General features: G+C 36.7%; 1 protein-coding gene across 6 annotated transcripts in view; it reads left to right on the plus strand.

The window, feature by feature from the left end:
- LOC138735744 (phosphatidate phosphatase LPIN2-like) overlaps positions 1–20,704 on the plus strand; it is a 64,285-nt gene that overhangs the window by 22,861 nt on the left and 20,720 nt on the right. For all 6 annotated transcript variants that reach the window (XR_011339925.1, XM_069884097.1, XM_069884096.1 and 3 more), the window contains 7 exons: positions 2,489–2,772; positions 5,748–5,852; positions 5,942–6,062; positions 7,455–7,932; positions 15,655–15,754; positions 18,454–18,641; positions 19,743–19,836. Coding sequence is in view for 5 of the 6 variants with exons in the window: in XM_069884097.1 (XP_069740198.1) it covers positions 2,489–2,772; positions 5,748–5,852; positions 5,942–6,062; positions 7,455–7,932; positions 15,655–15,754; positions 18,454–18,641; positions 19,743–19,836 (1,370 nt within the window). In the remaining variant the exon portion in view is untranslated. The remainder of the gene's footprint in view (positions 1–2,488; positions 2,773–5,747; positions 5,853–5,941; positions 6,063–7,454; positions 7,933–15,654; positions 15,755–18,453; positions 18,642–19,742; positions 19,837–20,704) is intronic.

Here is a 20,704-nt window from a genome sequence, read left to right on the forward strand (position 1 = left end):
GAAAACAGAAATGGAAAAGGAGGAAAGGTGATGATGGAAAAACGGAAAGAGAAGATAAACAAAATATAAAAGGGCTACGCTGAACTATATGACTTTAAATATTAATGGAATACATAACCAAATTAAAAGGAAGAAACTACTAAATTTAAATGAATAAATGTATTCCATTAGAAAAAATAACATATAGGTTAAGAAATAATATTGAAATATTCGAACAAGTATAGGAGCCTTACATTAAATACAATAGCGAAAACCTACCGGGGACAAACATTACCTAAGTTGATGGAAGGAGAAGGAAAGAAAAGAATGGACTCAGTAGAATTTCTGGTGTATTTTTGTTGAATGACAACATTGTCTGACTGGCTTAATGCAACCTAGATTGTATACCTAAAATGGATGAGGGGGGGGGGTGGCTTGGGAGGAGGGAGGGGGGGAGAAAAAGTCACTGTATATGTGTGAAAAAGAAATAGTGTATATCATGGCTAATGTGATTTATGGTGTGAAAAATAAAAAATTAAAAAAAAAATGTACGTGTATGTGAGTGTGTATAAATAAAATATATCTATACAATGTTTGTGTGTGTGTGTGTGTGTGTGTGTGTATATCTTTATATAGAGAGAGAGATAGAGATTTCTATCTCTGTGTGTGCGTGCACATGTGTATGCCTGCATGTATATGTCCATATGTGTGTGCAATTGGTGTTTATCTCTCTCTCTCTCTCTCTCTCTCTCTCTCTCTCTCTCTCTCTCTCTCTGTATGTGCAAATATACCTATATATCTAGATATTGATATATATGGACGTATATACAAGTATGTGCTGCTTAACGTCCGTTCAGGCAATGTCCAACCACCTATAGGTCAGTGGTCCTATTATTTTTTATTTACTATGAGCAAGTCCACAGCAATTTAGAAAAAAACACTAGCTATAGGTAATTGTATTCTGTATACCCAAACTGATTTACTTCCCCACTCTCTCCCCACAGCACTGTATCAATCCCAACTAATCCCACTGCCCTGCGCTCTCCCCACAGCCCTTTGTTAGTCCCCACACTGATCCCACTGCCCTGCTCTCTGCCCATAGCCCCGTGTCGGTCCCCACACTGATCCCTAGTTATAAATAAAAAGTTTACAGGTACACTACAGTATCCTATATAGCTTTGCTAAGTATATAATATGGTGTTCGCACAACATCCATATTGCATAATTTCACAGAATGTATCGTGGCTGTTAAGCGGTGAATACCTGTATATGTGTATATATGTCTGCTTGTGGATATATGTATAAGTTGATTGTCAGATGGAGTGTAAAGCAGTAAAGTGTGAAATGCTTTTTGGAAAGAAGATCTTGAAAGGTAGTACAAACTAAATAGAATATTGTTGGGGAGGGAGCAGGGCCAGAGATGTAGGCATGTACATACACAATAATTTGAAGTTGAAAAGCCTGTTCAAAAAAGACAGGGAAGTAGAATAAATAAATAAAAGCATGAGAGTATGAATGCAATAAAAGTTCCTTGAACAAAAGTTTAGGAACCAGCTATGTAAAAACTCATTGCTGGAGAAATTCAGATAACCAACCAGTTGTACTTTATGTTGAAAAGGTAATATTTTGGGCTTGAGCCCAAAATGAATGAATCAAGATATTAAAAAATGTCAGGAACCAGCTATGATTTTCTTTTAATTTCTGGGCACTTTTTGAAAAGATGTCGTCTTGGATCAAAAATTATCTGCCTGAATGGCATTTGGAATGAAAACTTTGTTATGTGAAGAAACTGGAGATTCTTGGACAGCTTTCATTAGGATCATGAAAGGTTTAAGAAGATTTTAAAATCATGAAATGCTTTCCTCAAATTAAAAACTTTCTCAAGTCTGGTGTTGATAGAGGAATAGATTTAGAGTAATTAGTCAAAGGGCCAGAAGGAGAAACTATGTTTTTTGGAACTGATTCTTTATGATTTCGATTGTAACTTTCAAAAGGGAATTGAATAAATTTTTGAATTTAAAAAAATGTTGTTTAAATTTTTGGATAATTCCAAGAGTATGGAATTAATTGCATGGCTTATCCAAAGCAGCTTGAATGTACAGAGTTATTCTATTGTTCAATTACTGATAAATTTGCAATTTTCTGAACCTGTAATACCCTGGGATCGACAATCATGTTGGAGTCATAATCTTGCAGCACGGAAACAGGCTCCCATCATTTCTAATCTGATTTATCTATACTAATCCAAAATATTGTACAGGTTTATGTATCTAAAATCTTATCCTTATCTCCATTGTTTTGTGTGATTTAATTCGCAATTTGATTACCCAATTTGACTTCCGATATCAGAACAGTAATTTGATTTGTTCAATGGTGAGGAATAAGGCACTTTATAAAGCCAAGATCTTTTCTGTGTAGTTATTAAAAATGGCAAGCAACCATGATGTTGCAACTGACATTTAAGCATGATGAAGTCACCAAATTTATCCCTGACACATTTTTTCCTCAGGGCATTGTTCCTACACACTTAACAACATCTCCAATTACCGTTGAAGGATCTTATTTTACCAAAGAAGCAGATATTTCTAAAAATCAGAATTTGCCAAGTCCATTTATTGGGCCAGAAATTGATAACACAGTAAATAGCGCTTCAGCTAAAAAGAAAAGACGTCGCAGAAGGAAGCACAAACCAGAGAATTCAAAGAAAGGTGAACAAGAGTCTTCTTCAGATGAGCAAGATGTACCCGAGATGGATGTTAATCCAGAGGAACAGTTACGATGTACAGCTGCAAGGTAGGTTGTTTATTAACTTTAATTAACTGATTATTAATTAATTGTCATCATATTGAGAGCAGGAGATGCTCCACTTACACCCACATTTGGGGCCTCAAGCAGTCCTTCCAAGTGAAGCAGCATTTCACTTATGAATCTGTAGGGGGTCATCTGTATCTCGTCCAGTTGTGGTCTCCTCTACATCTGAGAGACTGGGGGTTGGCTGGGAGATTGCTCTGTTATGCATCTTGGCTCCATCTGCTGCAGTAGCAAAGATCTCCCAGTGGCCCTCGATTTCATTTCCCTGCCCCATTGGCCTTGCTGACATGTTTGTGCATGGTCTCCTGCCTGCCAGACTGAGAGCAACTGTAAATTAGAGGAACAATACCTCAAATTCCAACTGGGCACCCTCCAACCAGATGGTATGAACATTGACTTGTCCAGTTTCTGTTCGGCACCCCATCCATGTCTCCTTTCCTGTAAATCTGTCACTCTCTCTCTCTCTTCCCTTTTTTCTTTGTCTCTTTACCTCAGCTCTGCTTTCACAGAACCAGCTCAACCTCCCACCGCTCCCCCCACCCCCCAACCGCAATAAATTCTCACCTCTCCTGGCCTCTTCTCCATATCCAATTATCACCTTTTGTCTGTTGGTCTGAACTCCTCTCCCTGCCATTTCTTTTATTGAGGTGCTGCTTGCCTTTTTACCCCATACCTTGCAGAGGGGCTCAAGCCAGAAATGTCAATAATATATCTTTTTCTCCTATGGACACTGTGAGACCTGCTGGATCCCTCCAGCATTTCTGTGTTTCTATCATATTGACCAACTAGTTCCTGTTTACCGTACAACATCTAATAAACCAGAAATTTCAGTCTCATTCTCCAATCAATCTCCCTTCATAACTTGTAGCCCTGTTAATGTTCTTTCCAATTTGTTTTGTTTTCATTCTGTGAAGAATTACTGAAGTGATGCAAACAATATTTTATTCAAGAGTTACATTGAAACATAAAAGCAATAGCAGGCCATTCCTATCCTCTTACTTTTCAAGCATCAGCCCCACATCTTTTGATTTCCCTCTTAATCCAAAAGGCAACAAACTCTACTTGTGTTGTTCTTTGCCAAGGTAGCATCCACAGCTCTTATTGGCAGTTAATTCCAAATATTCGCTGTTTTCTCGGTGGAAAAGAAGTCTGTAAGGAGTTTTTACGTTCTCCCCGTGTCTGTGTGGCTCCTGTTTTATCCCACCCTTCAAAATGTACCATGGTGTCGATTAATGGGGTGTGAATTGGGCGGCACAGACTGGTAGGGCCGAATTGGCCTGTTACAGTGCTCAATGTCTAAATTTAAAAAAATTATAATTCTTGCCACTGTTTGAAATGGCAAATGTCTCTAGATTTGTAGCTACATGACTGTAGTTTTTGGCCCACTAGCATTTCACAATTCCTCTTTGGCCCTGTCAAAGTTTTGTGTACAACAAAATTGTGTCTCATTCTTGAACTTTCAATAAAGTATTCAGGACCAGTTTGCATAATCTCCTTTCGTACAACAAAAAATGCCATCACAGAAATCAATCTTTGTTCACCACATTCTTTTTTTGGTTGAAAGACCAGGAATGTGCACAATATTCCAGATGCTGTCTCACTGGGGTGCTATTTAATTGAAGTAAGATTTCTCTTCCATTCAGATATCTTGCAGTAAAGGTCAGTAATCCTTTTGCCTTTCTAATTAATGACTGAATCTGGATTTTAACTTTCACTAATCCATGGACCAAGACAACCAGGTTCTTCTGAACACCAAGGCCGTGCCAATTTACATCATGTAAAAATTAAAAAAAAAGTAAAATATTATACTAAGCCAAATCAAGCCACTTTCATACCTGCAGGATTCTGGATAAATCCATGACTCTTTTTATTGTCCTTTTGATACCACAGTAAAATCACTATTATCTGGAATTCAAGCAACTGGCAAAAAGATCCCAGAAAATAAATACAGTAGTTAAAAAATGCAAAAGTTTAGAATTGGAGCCCCATTGCTGTCAGTTTTCCAATCACTTAACATGTAATCTCAAGCATCCGGAAAATTCACTTATCTCGTATCTACCAATCCCCATCTGTACCGCATTCTTTGGGGGGGGGGGTCGTTTACAATATTTCAGTGTGACTGAGTGTTTATTTTTTTTAATTTTAAATGTTGCCACAAAATCTCATCATTAATGGAATTTCCATTCATTTACCCATTCTTCCAAAATTTGCTCTGGAGTTGGACAACATGGAAGCAGGCCCAACTCATCCAAATGGACCAATTGATTGCTGTTAATTCATAGTTTTTGATTCCATGATCTTATTTTGCTCTTGATGATCCTATGCCCTTTCACTTTTCTCTATTGCGAAATGTCTATTGCTTTTTTTCCTCAGCAGCACCTATCAAAACTTGTGTTTTTATTATTTGTATAGTTTCTGTTTAAAGTCTGGAAGTCCCTAAATATCCGACAAGTTTTAATTGTAGGCGCTATTTTGCTGAAAATTTCGTGCTGATTGGCCTTCCAGTTGACAGGATCGAAAATAGTTGGGGAAGGAAGTCTGAAGTACAAGATCATACCTGAAGCAAGTGATGGGGGCACATTATTGGTCGTGGTGGAGTTGCTAGTGCCTGATGGTGGACGAAGATTTATGCAGGATTTATGGTGTTGGAGATGAAATATCAGAATTTGCTGTGTTTAGAAAACTATAGCATTATCCACTCACAATTCTCTGATTATGCTGGCAAACACAATTGTATATATGGGAAGATATTCCATGCAGCAATTAAATAAATGTAAGCTTAATTGATTTGAGGAGATGTTAACTGAGATGGGTATTTTAACCAGGATTCCATGAACTCGATTTCCATGAAATAATGCCACTGATCTTTTCATGTCAATTTTTATTTAAGGCCTACATTTATTGCAGTTGCCGAATAAAACTTTCTCTTCCAATCATTGTTCTGTTTTCTGTTGTAGTGAAATGTGCTATTATTTTTCTGAATTACCTGATGAAGATTCAAACACATTCCATTCAAGAGACATCTATCCATATTCAGATAGTGAATGGTCTTCTGTTGAGAGGTACAGTTGCTTATTAAAGAATATTTAACTTTTATTTTCTTTGCTGTGTCATGTTGAAATTTGCCTTACAGTATTTATTTGTATTTTAGTCATTCCTACGACCGAATTTCATCACCAAAAAGTGACTCTGAATTGGTTGTAAAGTCTCACGAAGAATCTTTTTTAGGAACAGAGTCTCGGATGCAGTGGGCATGGGGAGGTTTTCCACAGGTACAATATCTAATGATGATAACGCTGTATAATAAAATGCTATTTATTGTTTCCAGTTCAAGATGGTTTGTAAAATATTTCGGTATCTGTATAAATTTATGCAAACTTGATCTGCAGCTTGAAATTAAAAGTGGTGATATCTCTACTATGAGTAATCTCAGCAATTTTTTATAGAATTTAGAGCAATGATATTGGGGATTAGCTGCCAAAACTCACAAATATGATGTCGATCAAACATTGAGAAAGATCTGCCTGTGAAATTTAAGTTTTATTCAGCTGGATCATGTTGATAAATGGCAATGATCCAAACAAAACTGCTGATATAATTAATCAAGTTAGTTTGAGCTACTGCAGAGGTTTAGAAATAAAAAAAAACACTGGCAATTTCCATTTTTGGATTTCCCCCACTAGATTCCAGGAACCTGTGTCATTTCTCATGATCTTGTCAGATAGCTGTGAATGTGGGTATTGTTTTGCTGCTAACAGGTTCTGATCCTTAATCCTCTTTTTATCAGAGCTTTGAGTCTTTTAGTAAACTCATGATATGGTAGATTGGTAGATGCCAGATAAGTGTATTTTACGGTTGTTTGAGACTTACTCTTACAATCCCTAACTAATACATCTGGATTAAGTATAAACAATTTAAAAGACAAAAGTCAAAAAATACTATACTTTCACTGTACTTACACTGAATAAACTTCACTTGCATGAATATTTTATTTTACCTTCAGTCAAATTCTTTGAAAACCTTTAACCGTCGCTGCATCTGCAGGAGCCAGCCGAAAGACGAACAATAACATTATAAATAATCAACCCCCCCCCCCTTAATTTCCCAAGATTACAATAAAATTTCTGACCTAAGCAGGGATAAGAGAATCACCCCAATGGCGAGCGGCATGAACCAGCTCCTCATTCTGGGTAATGCCATTTTATTCAAACGCTTCTTTATTCAAACAGCTGCTACAAGCAAAGCATGACCAAGGCCCTCTGCTCCCATCTTTACCAAAGGCTGATGTGTTACTTCAGATAATTTTAAACATATGTATTTTTTGCCTGTTTTTTTAAATTATATTTTTATTTTTTAAATTGTTTTTGTCAATTTTTTTGCCATTTGCTTGAATTCCAGATACCAGGGTGTATTTTTTAACTGTATCTGGACAAATTAACCTCTATTTAAATATCAAAATACTTTATGAAGATCACTTCCAATATATGTCCCACAAAAACATAGCTTAAGAAAAGATTTTCAGTGAATTTACTCATCACATTGTTGCTTCAATTTAATGGTGAAATACAACTTATTTTGTTAACTCAAAGTGTTGAGTTTTTAAAATCAGAATGAGATTTTTGCTAATTGTTCCTAAACATAATTATAACATTTTTATTTTCCAGATGAGTAAATTGGAAAAGCCTGAGCAACCAAGAGTGGCTACCATTATACCTTCTGAGCGTACACATTTCCGCGTCATCGTGGACAATGGTGCAGCAGAAGCCACTACTTCCACTTCCTCTGAAACCAACAATACAATAACTGTTTTTAAGCCACAGCCTAGGACCCAAAGAAGTCCTTTGCTTGAAACATCCGTGGAACAAACAGTTCTATCTGCTGTGGGGCCAACCTTTTTGGGAGACAACTCATGGCCAACAGAGAAAACAGAAGTTGTGATCGAGATTCCCGCAATAAATGCGACTGACCAAAGATTGCTTTCGGAATCTGAAACGTGTACATCAGAAGAGAAAGGTGAAGCCTTGCAGTCAACTTTACAGCCAGAAACTGAAAGTCCAACTTCAGAAAACAGCATCAGTCCTGTGCAGCAGTCAATGTGCTTAGAAGGTTGTGCCAAGGTAGATGAAGTAGATAAAAAGAAAGGTAAATGATGAAAAACAGTAAAAAGCACGAATCATATTTATTTTCACCTTTTTAACAAGTTTAGAGTTGTATGTAATGAAAAGTTTTACTGATGTTTCATTTTGATCTAGTTATAAAATTACCATTTTTAAAAAAAAGCAGGAAGTATGTTTTAATATGTTTACACAACTGTGAACATTGAGCAGTGCAGTTAGCGGTTTTCAATAATTATAATATCTGTTGCAGGAACTTACATTTGTATCAAATACAAATGCAGAAAAATTCCCAAAAATCTATTCACTAAATTTATTGGGATGTGTGATGGATAGGATGTTTTGACTCTTAAGTCTTGTAAAATGCATCTCACTGTGTCTTGTCTTTCCACCTATGTATATCGTTCCACATGCAAGTTACCTGCCAATATTGGCTTGTACGTATTAGCAGAACAGCTTGGTTTCTTGAGGGGTTTAAAAAAAACAAACCCAGAAACTGAACATTCCAAATGATAATTGACAATATGGCTTGCAAGTAATGACTTTTATTGCATTTGAATATGCTCATTCAGTTCACACTTCATATCACAATGTTTTAATACATGCACCCAACTTGTTGGCAAAAAGGCAAAATTGTTAACACTCTATGCCCATCATGGTCTGCATTTTGGCTTTGCCATTAGAAGCATTTTCTCCTTTGCATGAAAATAATGTAACTGGGAACTGTTCAGCCTTATTTATTATAAACATGGAGGATGGCAGCTAAAATAAGCCCTAAAATCACTTATTTTCTGTGTGTTCCATGTAAAAGCCAACCCCCCCCCCTCCCCTAACTATTTTTGGCCCTGAGAGCCTGCCCATCTGAGCTCCCAATACCCTGACCGTCTGCCCACCAGAGCTCCCAACGCACTGACTGCGGTCCCTCATGCCAGCCACCTGCCCACTGGAGCTCCCAGCGCCCCGCCCTGACTGCGGTTCCTTGCCCCGGCCATCCACCCACTGGAGCTCCCGACTCCCTGACTACAGATCGTTGTGCTAACGCCTGCCCACTGGAGCTCCCGATACCTCAATTGTGAATCCTTGCCCTGGTTGCCCACCCACCAGAACACCTGACACCCCGACAGCAGATCCTTAACTCAGTCACCCACCCATCTGAGCTCCAACACCTGAACATGACTCCTCGGCCATCCGCCCATCCGAGTTCCTGATGCCTAGAACAATCAAAAGTAATATTCATGTAAAAGTCAACTTCCTCCCTCCCCAAATTTGGCCCAAAAAATTGGTCCACAAAACAACTATTACGCAAGTATATTTCTTCTTCTTGGCTTGGCTTCGCGGACGAAGATTTATGGAGGGGTAAATGTCCACGTATCATTAATGGTAACTATGAAACGACCAGATTGGTGAAGGAAATCTGCTATTCTTGCTCTGTCTTCCCATAGTCGGTGGCCATCGGATTGACCTCAATTAGCCTTTGAAACTGTCCTGGAAAACAGATCAGGATAAACAGTTAAACAGAATTGAAGTCAGGATATTTTGGCTTTGCCGGTGATGCCTGCACTCCTGGAATGAATGAATAAATATAAAAATAAAAGTAAACTACCCTTACCCACTCACTCTAACCCTGTCAATGTGACCCACTTTTCCCTGTTCGCCAGAGCTGTGCGCAGTCATAGATTCAAAAATCTCTAATTTCGTCTGCTTTTGTGCTCTTGCTCAATTGCAGCTTCACACAGTCATTTAAAAAAAAACTTCCTTGCTGCATTCCATTCATTTAAAAAAAATATTCCAGTTAGTCTGAATGTGGGGTTCCCATTCCCCAGAATCTCCATGTTTTTGCTTTACTTCATGTCTTCAAAATATTTCTGAGGACTTTGTTGCACATCGCTCTATCTTCTTTGAATTTCTACTTCCTTTGCCCCACTCCAAATCCACACATTGTCCACGTATCATTCTCCAAAACATCTTTTCAAAAATTTTTTTTTTTTTTTTTTTTTTAAATTTTTTATTTTCCACACCATAAATCACAATAGCCATGATATACACTTTTTCTTTTCCACACATTTACAGTGACTTTTTCTCCCTCCCCCCTCCCTCCTCCCAAGCCACCCCCCCATCCCTCCCCCCTCTCATCCATTTTAGTTATACAATCTAGGTTGCATTAATTCAGTTAGACAATGTTGTCATTCAACAAAAATACACCAGAAATTCTACTGAGTCCATTTTTTTTCTTCTCTTCTCCTTCCATCAACTTAGGTAATGTTTGTTCCCGGTAGGTTTTCGCTATTGTATTTAATGTAAGGCTCCCATACTTGTTCGAATATTTCAATATTATTTCTTAAACTATATGTTATTTTTTCTAATGGAATACATTTATTCATTTCTATATACCATTGTTGTATTTTCAAATTATCTTCCAATTTCCAGGTTGACATAATACATTTTTTTGCTACAGCTAGGGCTATCTTAACAAATCTTTTTTGTGCATCCTCCAAGTCAATTCCAAATTCTTTATTTTTTATGTTACTTAGGAGAAATCTGGATTCTTTGGTATATTGTTTTCTGTTATTTTATTTAATATCTGATTGAGATCATCCCAAAATTTTTCTACTCTCTCACATGTCCAGATTGCATGAATTGTTGTTCCCCTTTCTTTTTTACATCGAAAACATCTATCAGATACTGTTGGGTCCCATTTATTTAACTTTTGCGGTGTAATGTATAGTCTGTGTAACCAATTATATTGTATCATACGCAGCCTCGTATTTATTGTATTTCTCATCGTTCCAGAGCATAACTTCTCCCATGTTTCCTTTTTTATCTTTATATTTAAATCTTGTTCCCATTTTTGTTTAGTTTTACCATTTGTTTCCTCATTTTCCTTTTCTTGCAGTTTAATATACATATTTTTTATAAATCTTTTGATTAACATTGTATCTGTAATCACATATTCAAGGTTACTTCCCTCTGGTAAACTCAAGTTGCTTCCTAATTTATCTTTCAAGTAGGATCTCAGTTGGTAATATGCCAGCGCTGTATCTCCCGTTATATTGTACTTATCTCTCATTTGTTCAAAGGATAAGAATCTACTTCCTGAAAAACAATTTTCTATTCTTTTAATCCCTTTTTTTTCCCATTTTCTAAAGGCAAGGTTGTCTATTGTAAAAGGGAGTAGCTTATTTTGCGTCAATATTAGTTTTGGTATTTGGTAATTTATTTTATTTCTTTCTACATGTATCTTCTTCCATATATTGAGGAGATGGTGTAATACTGGAGAAGTTCTATGTTGTACCAATTTTTCGTCCCATTTATATAATATGTGTTCAGGTATCTTTTCCCCTATTTTATCTAATTCTAGTCTCGTCCAGTCTGGTTTTTCCCTTGTTTGATAAAAATCTGATAGGTACCTTAATTGTGCGGCTCTATAATAATTTTTGAAGTTTGGCAATTGTAAGCCTCCTTGTTTATACCATTCTGTTAATTTGTCTAGTGCTATCCTCGGTTTCCCCCCTCTCCATAAAAATCTCCTTATTATTTTCTTTAACTCTTTGAAGAATTTTTCTGTCAGTTGTATTGGCAATGCCTGAAATAAGTATAGTATCCTTGGAAAAATGTTCATTTTAATACAGTTTATCCTTCCTATCAGTGTTAGTGGTAGCTCTTTCCAATGCTCTAAATCGTCCTGTAATTTTTTCATTAGTGGATTGTAATTGAGTTTATATAATTGGCCTAGATTTTTGTTTATTTGCACACCTAGGTATCTTATTGCCTGCGTTTGCCATCTGAATGGGGATTCCTCCTTAAATTTTGAGAAATCCGCGTTATTCATAGGCATTGCTTCACTTTTATTTACGTTTATCTTGTATCCCGACACTTCTCCATATTCCTTCAATTTCTTATATAGTTCTTTTATTGATAGTTCTGGTTCTGTTAAGTACACTATCACATCATCCGCAAACAGACTGATTTTATATTCCCTGTCTTTTATTTTTATTCCTTTTATATTATTATCTCTTCTTATCGATTCTGCTAGTGGTTCTATAGCTAGCGCAAACAATAATGGTGATAGTGGGCATCCCTGCCGCGTTGACCTGCTTAAGTTAAATTGCTTTGATACATGTCCATTTACTGTCACTTTCGCTAACGGTCCCTTATATAATGCTTTAATCCAATTAATATACTTCTCCGGTAAACTGAATTTTTGCAATACTTTGAACAAGTAATTCCATTCTACTCTGTCGAAGGCCTTCTCTGCGTCTAAAGCAACTGCTACTGCCGGTGCTTTATTTCCTTCTACTGCATGAATTAAGTTAATAAATTTACAAATATTGTCTGTTGTGCGTCTTTTTTTGATAAATCCAGTTTGGTCTAAATTTACCATTTTCGGTACCTGTTCTGCTAATCTGTTCGCTAATAGTTTAGCTATTATCTTATAATCTGTGTTTAGCAAAGATATTGGTCTATATGACGCTGGTGAGAGTGGATCTTTCCCTTGTTTTAGTATCACTGTAATTATTGCTGTTTTACATGAATCTGGTAAGTTTTGTGTCTCATCAATCTGGTTGATTACATCCAGGAGGGGCGGTATTATTAGGTCTTTAAATGTTTTGTAGAATTCTATTGGGAGTCCATCCTCTCCTGGTGTCTTATTATTTGGTAAATTTTTTATTATCTCTTGTATTTCTACTGTTCCAAATGGTTCTGTTAATTTATTTTGTTCCTCTATTTGTAGTTTTGGTAGTTCAATTTTAGTCAAAAATTCATCTATTTTCCCTTCTTTCCCTTCGTTTTCGGTTCGGTATAATTGTTCATAGAATTTTCTGAAGTTTTCCTTAATTTCTTTTGGATTATATGTAATTTGTTTGTCTTTTTTCCTTGTTGCCAATACCATTTTCTTAGTTTGCTCTGTCTTAAGCTGCCATGCTAGGATTTTGTGTGTTTTTTCCCCTAGTTCATAATATTTCTGTTTTGTCTTCATTATATTCTTCTCCACCTTATATGTTTGTAATGTTTCATATTTTATTTTTTTATCCGCCAATTCTCTTCTTTTGGTTGTATCTTCCTTTATTGCTAATTTTTTTTCTATGTTTATTATTTCCCTTTCCAACTGCTCTGTTTCCTGATTATAGTCCTTCTTCATCTTGGTTGCATAACTTATTATTTGCCCTCTAATGAATTCTTTCATTGCGTCCCATAGTATAAACTTATCTTCCACTGATTCCGTATTTACTTCAAAGTACATTTTTAATTGTTTTTCAATAAATTCTCTAAAATCCTGTCTTTTAAGTAGCATGGGGTTTAATCTCCATCTATACATTCTTGGAGGGATGTCTTCTAGCTCTATTGCCAATAACAGGGGTGAGTGGTCCGATAATAGTCTAGCTTTATATTCCGTTTTCCTAACTCTCCCTTGTATGTGGGCTGATAACAGGAATAGGTCTATCCTTGAGTATGTTTTATGTCTAGTCGAGTAGTATGAGTATTCCTTTTCTTTTGGGTTTTGTTTCCTCCATATGTCCACAAGTTTCATTTCTTGCATTGATTTAATTATAAATTTGGTTACTTTGTTCTTCCTGTTAATTTTTTTCCCCGTTTTATCCATATTTGGATCCAAATTCAGATTGAAATCCCCTCCTATTAGTATGTTCCCTTGCGTATTAGCTACCTTCAAAAAGATATCTTGCATAAACTTTTGATCTTCTTCGTTAGGTGAATATATATTAAGTAGATTCCAAAGCTCTGAATATATCTGACATTTTATCATAACATATCTCCCTGCTGGATCTATTATTTCCTCTTCTATTTTAAATGGCACATTTTTGCTAATTAATATAGCCACTCCTCTTGCTTTTGAATTATACGATGCTGCTGTTACATGTCCTACCCAATCTCTCTTTAATTTCTTGTGCTCCAATTCAGTTAAATGTGTTTCTTGGACAAATGCTATATCTATTTTTTCCTTTTTCAGTAAATTTAGTAGTTTCTTCCTTTTAATTTGGTTATGTATTCCATTAATATTTAGAGTCATATAGTTCAGCGTAGCCATTTTATATTTTGTTTATCTTCTCTTTCCGTTTTTCCATCATTACCTTTCCTCCTTTTCCATTTCTGTTTTCTTATTTTCAACTCTTTACCAGACAACATTCCTACAACATCCAACATTTTCCTTATTCTCCTATTTCTATCTTCTTTATCCCCAATCTCCCCTTCCCCTCCTGAGTTGCCCTTTATCCCTTGTCGGACAACCACATCTCCCCTCTCCATTTGGATTTGCGAATCCACTCGCAAGCGTCAACTGATTTACATCTTTTCAAATTTGATGTATGCTACAACTGAGTAACTTACTTTAAAAAAAAATAACTTTTCTCCTTTTAAGGCATCCTTGTTGTCTCTGCCATTTTGTTATGGACTAAGTGATCTTCCATGCAAATTATTTTCACCTTGCCATGTATTTAACAAAAGAGTGGACAATAATAAATTTATTGCAATATATAAATACAATCTACAGATGCTCTGAAAATCTTGCTGCATCAACATAAGTAGGAAAATGTATGAATGACCAATAAAATTTCCACATGAAAAATATTAAACGATAAATATTAAAGGATAGATAAATATTCACAGTTGCAGTTTGTGCAAAAAAAGTTACAAGAGTTCAGAGAGATCTTTGGTGATCCTAGAATGGTGTTCTGGTTAATATAATATGGGGAGATTCAAGAGCCTGACAGCTGTTGGAATAAACTGTTCTTGAACCCAGAGGTGCAGAACCTCAGACTTCTGTACCTTCTGCCAGAAGGTAGCATTGAGAAGGGAGCATATCAGGGTGATGGGGATGTTGGCTGCCTTCTTGAGGCATCACTCTACATGTATATCTTCAGTGGATGGGCCACCCATGATGAGCTTGGCTGCGTTAGGGACTGACTGTAACCTTCTGCATCACTTGGTGCTTGTTTGCCGCGATGTAATCAGTCAGCATGCATCTCATTTTTAAACTGACTGTAGAAATTCAAAAACATGCTTTATCTCCTCTAACTTCTTATAGAGCATATTGTTATCTCGATATGCTGGCCCCAGGAAGACCCTTGAAGCTTCTAACATACTTCACAGCCGTCCTGCCAATGAAGACAAGTGCATGGTCCCTCAGCTTCCCTTTCCTCAAGTCCACAATAAGCTCCTTGGTGTTGCTGACATTGAGAGCAAGAGTGCTGCTCTGGCACCACAAAACCAGATTCTTGATCTCCATCCTATATCCTGACTCAATTACCCATTATTTGGCAGTAACATTGATGTAGTCAGTGGATTTATGGATTGTGTTGGAACTGAACATGGCTATGCAATCGTGGAAATAGAGCAGGGGACTAAGTATGTGCTGATGGCCAATTAAAAATTACTCCAAACCATTCAGATTTGAGATCCAGGTGAAAAATGAACCGCACATAGTTAGTGCTCAAATGTAATAACAATTTGGATTTTGTAGCTCCTTTCCTAGAGATTTCAAGTGATGTTAATTTTTACTTGTTCTGGAATGTTCTTCAATGTGAAAGACCAATTAGCATCTATTATTCATTTTCAATTTTAACATCTCATTATAAACTAACTCGGATAACTATTTTCAAGCAAATAGATGACAGATATTAAAACCAGAATGTTACAGTTGAATTTCGATTCTCATTTTAGACATTTATAATTTTTTTAAAAAATTGGCAAATATGAAGTGTAGAGCCTAATGTACTTTTTTGTTCTTGGATAGGTGGATCAAAAAGAAGCCAACATCTGGGGCCTTGTGATATCTATTTGGACGATCTACAAAAACTGGATCCTAATATTGCAGCTCTCTATTTCCCAAAGAGGTAGTGATCATCTCTGAAGGCAAAGCACCCCATCAGTGTGACTACATTAACATCTTTACTAATTGGCCAGGCTGCATGACTTTGCCCTTGTGCTACTGTTGTCAATAAAAAATGGTGCACCTGTCTTGTTATTTAAGCTGTTTAAGACTCTTTAACTGAATGCATATGGCATTTGTTACAGGACTGAGTTGATGGAACAAATAATATCTATCGAGTTTGATCTAATTGAAAAGACAGATGTAGTTACAGGGTTATTTGGATTAAGTATTCCAGGTTATTCAATGTACAAAAAGAGTAGGCGAAAGAGAAACCAAGAAAAATATCAGCATCGTCGATGTTGAGCAGTGATATAAATGAAATGGATAATGACAAGGGTTCACTTTGGGCGGAAGTAATATTGAAGGAAAGAAGACACAGGTGGGAGTAGACTACAGGTCCTCAAAGTGTGGCCTTAAATGAAATGGATAATGACGTGGGTTCACTTTGGGCGGAAGTAATATTGAAGGAAAGAAGACACAGGTGGGAGTAGACTACATATCCTCAAAGTGTGGCCATAAATGAAATGGATAATGACGTGGGTTCATTTTGGGCGGAAGTAATATTGAAGGAAAGAAGACATAGGTGGGAGTAGACTACAGGTCCTCAAAGTGTGGCCATAAATGAAATGGATAATGACGTAGGTTCACTTTGGGCAGAAGTAATATTGAAGAAGACACAGGTGAGAGTAGACTACAGGTCCTCAAAGTGTGGCCATAAATGAAATGGATAATGACGAGGGTTCACTTTGGGCGGAAGTAATATTGAAGGAAAGAAGACACAGGTGGGAGTAGACTACAGGTCCTCAAAGTGTGGCCATAAATGAAATGGATAATGACGTAGGTTCACTTTGGGCGGAAGTAATATTGAAGGAAAGAAGACACAGGTGGGAGTAGACTACAGGTCCTCAAAGTGTGGCCATAAATGAAATGGATAATGACGTGGGTTCACTTTGGGCGGAAGTAATATTGAAGGAAAGAAGACACAGGTGGGAGTAGACTACATATCCTCAAAGTGTGGCCATAAATGAAATGGATAATGACGTGGGTTCATTTTGGGCGGAAGTAATATTGAAGGAAAGAAGACATAGGTGGGAGTAGACTACAGGTCCTCAAAGTGTGGCCATAAATGAAATGGATAATGACGTAGGTTCACTTTGGGCAGAAGTAATATTGAAGGAAAGAAGACACAGGTGGGAGTAGACTACAGGTCCTCAAAGTGTGGCCATAAATGAAATGGATAATGACGTAGGTTCACTTTGGGCAGAAGTAATATTGAAGGAAAGAAGACACAGGTGGGAGTAGACTACAGGTCCTCAAAGTGTGGCCATAAATGAAATGGATAATGACGTAGGTTCACTTTGGGCAGAAGTAATATTGAAGGAAAGAAGACACAGGTGGGAGTAGACTACAGGTCCTCAAAGTGTGGCCATAAATGAAATGGATAATGACGTAGGTTCACTTTGGGCGGAAGTAATATTGAAGGAAAGAAGACACAGGTGGGAGTAGACTACAGGTCCTCAAAATGTGGCCATAAATGAAATGGATAATGACGTAGGTTCACTTTGGGCAGAAGTAATATTGAAGGAAAGAAGACACAGGTGGGAGTAGACTACAGGTCCTCAAAGTGTGGCCATAAATGAAATGGATAATGACGTAGGTTCACTTTGGGCGGAAGTAATATTGAAGGAAAGAAGACACAGGTGGGAGTAGACTACAGGTCCTCAAAATGTGGCCTCTGATTAGGACAAAACATAAAAGGTGAAATATCAGAGCAAAAAGAAAGCTGCAATTATCATCAGTGGACCAATCAAACTGGCAAGGGTACTATGGAAGAGGAATTTGTGGACCTATTTTAGAACAGTTTGTTACTGATTCTGTTGAAAACAGGCTACCTTTGATTTGGTTGTATGCTATGATTAGTGAATGATGTGGAAGTAGTGACCAAAATATGGGAGAATTCCTGATTGAGAACAAGTACTCCAGATCCAAATCAATGTCTTAAAATTAAATAAGGGCAATTATGGAGTTACAGAGTTTACTGGATAGCAGGAACACATATTTAAACAACTATGTCATTGCGCTCAGCATAAAGTTACCCCATTTAGAAAGAGGGATTCCATGAGAAGCATACTCCTTTCATGGTGAACAAAGGTTAAAGAATGTGTTAAATCAAAATCATGACAGCACTCAGTAGCAAGTTGCAAGGGTTAGGAATTATTCACAAACCAGCAACGAGAGTCTAAAAAGCTAATAACGAGGGCGAAAATTGATTGCAAGAAAAACAAAATAAAAAAAAGTTTTCAACGGATGAGTGAAAAGGAAGAGGGTAGCAACATTAAGTGTGGGTTCTTTGAAGGATAAGGAATTAATAACAAGACAAGGAAATAGCAGGTAGGTTAAAGCAATGCTTTGCATTTGTCTTTGTGGTGGAGTGAATTGCAAATATCCCGAAGGTAACTTTGAAGGGACAGGAAAATGGATGAGGATGATCCTGCTCAAGGGACTGAATGGTCTACTCCTGTTTACTCTTAGTCTCTCCCATATTTAAATTTCAGTCTCTGCATTATGGTGTGTTAGGTGTGAATTTTACTGTGTGTGTAATTTGTATTTCACTGATTTCCCTCAGTTTTAATTATTTTTGTTTTCTACTGGACCTCACAGTGAGCAGGATTCGGGTTCTAAACTACTGAACGAACCTGGTACAAATTCAGAGTCGCAATCTCCGCAATCAGTCGGGAGTGCAGCTGTCGATAGTGGCACGGAATACCTGTCCGATTCAGCGAGTGATCTACCTGATGTGAATCTCTCTCTTTGTGGTGGTCTCAGTGACAACAATGAGATATCCCAAGGTAGAGTGAATCTGAGTTTAAAAAAAAAGCTGGCCTTAAATGATAATTATCCAGTATTAATTTGACTGCTAATTTTTAAAGCTTCACGTTTGGAGAATTTGATCATTACTGTGGTTTTCAATAATTTACCTTGCCAACTATCACTTTTCCTTTTCCAGTTCTTTTTGAAAAGTTTTTTTAAAATCTCTTCAGCATGGTGATATGTAAATATCATCTTGTCTTGAGCTGGAATGCTGTGTAAAGATTCTTCAAGGCCTTGTGCGACTCTTCAAATTTGTATTGGAGTGCATAGATGTTGATAGAAACGTTCAGATGCAAATATGTTTCACTTGTTTAGCCATTACACCGTTCTATTTTCAGTTGATGCAAAAATCATCTCAAACGTTGGGCTTGAAAACCGTCCCCCTGTTTAATAGGTGCAGAAAGATTCATGCGTGCTAATGAATTGGTCCTCAAACGAGAACTTGACAGAAAAGAAATTTCAACGTCAGGCTGAGAGTTGCCAACTCTGCTACAAATCTAGTCAGTCTGGGCTAATGTAACATGGTATTAAAGGTTGGATTAAAACATTAATTGCAGGCCAGAAATTAGCATTAAGGCATCTGTTTTTAAAGAAAATCCTTATTTTGAAAGAGAATAGTTTATTCAGTGTTCAATTTTAATAATTTAGATATACAGCACTGTAACCTATGAGCATGTGTTGCCCAAATACCCCAATTGACTTACAGTCTCTGTGGGAGAAAACTAGCACCCAGAGGAAACCCACGTCGATGTGGAGAGAACATACAAACTCCTGACAGTCAGAGCTGGATTAAAACCCAGTTGCTGGTGCTATAATAGGATTGGGCTGAATGCTTTGCTCTCTTCTCTCAGTATACATGATCATTTAAATTTTTTGTGTGTTTACTGACAGAGGATAACAATAAATGAGCAAGCATCATGAGTAGAACAGTTCACAATGTTATTATTACTGTGCTTTTTGTTTCCATCAGTCATTCATTTAATTTTCTTGTTCTGTTTAAGGATCAGATGTTAATATTAAATACTCTAACTGCAGTCTTTAGCTGAGATTTTTGGAATGATTGGCTGTCTATGTTCTAGGGAAATTCATCCAACATATGGTCACATATCATGACTTGGTGGAAAATCCTGGGATAATTGATGATCCAAATCTGGTGATAGGAATTAATAAAAAGTAAGTTCATTCATTCCTTAAAAATCCAAACGGAATGATTTTGCTATCTTTTATTTTTAAATCGGGGGTAAAATGTGGAATTTTTACAAAAAAAGTAAAATCATGATTGTGCAAACTTTCTCAAAGAAAATTCTGAAATAGTGATAATCAAACAGTGTTTTGTTTTAGCAATGTATGAGGAAATGTGCAGAAGTCACTTGGTGACAAAGGAAAGGATTATATCCAAAGTACTAATTCATTTTATTTTCTGTTGATTTAACTGCTGCCCTATTCCCATTTTTGTTCGAGTTTTGTCTTAATCCAAAGTGCTTCACAAATTTCTCATAGTTAGTTTCATACAATAAATATTAATTTAATGGTAAACTATTCAATTGCATATCTGTGTTAATCATAGTTAACGGAACATGGAAGTCATCCATCTTCTAAACACCATCACTGCAAGTTGGATCTTGGGCAATGTGCTCAAAGTTTTATTCAGAATTCAATACAGGAGTCAAAATGATTTTGATTTCTAAAGCCACAAATTTAATTATGGCTTTTTAACAACATAACTAACTTAAAATAGTTGACAGAGTTTCCTGGTAGAATATACTTTCAATGCCGCTCAATGATCTTCCTTTTAATTGTCATCCTAAATTCTGTAAATTGTGGTGTTTATGTGAAATATTTGAGATTACCTGTTAGTCGGGCCGCAAAATAACCCTCATTCTTCCAGGTATTGTGTGTCAAATAAAGTTCAGCTTAAAAACATGCCCTTTAAACTGCAGCCTCCAAGGTTGAGTGTCGAAATGGTAATAGTTTGATTACATTTAGAAAAGGTATGGGTGGGAACCCTCAAGTTCAATGTGGAATAGGAATATTTACCAAT

Source organism: Narcine bancroftii, chromosome 6 (genome assembly GCF_036971445.1).
Source record: "Narcine bancroftii isolate sNarBan1 chromosome 6, sNarBan1.hap1, whole genome shotgun sequence".
NCBI classification, from domain to species: Eukaryota; Metazoa; Chordata; class Chondrichthyes; order Torpediniformes; family Narcinidae; genus Narcine; species Narcine bancroftii.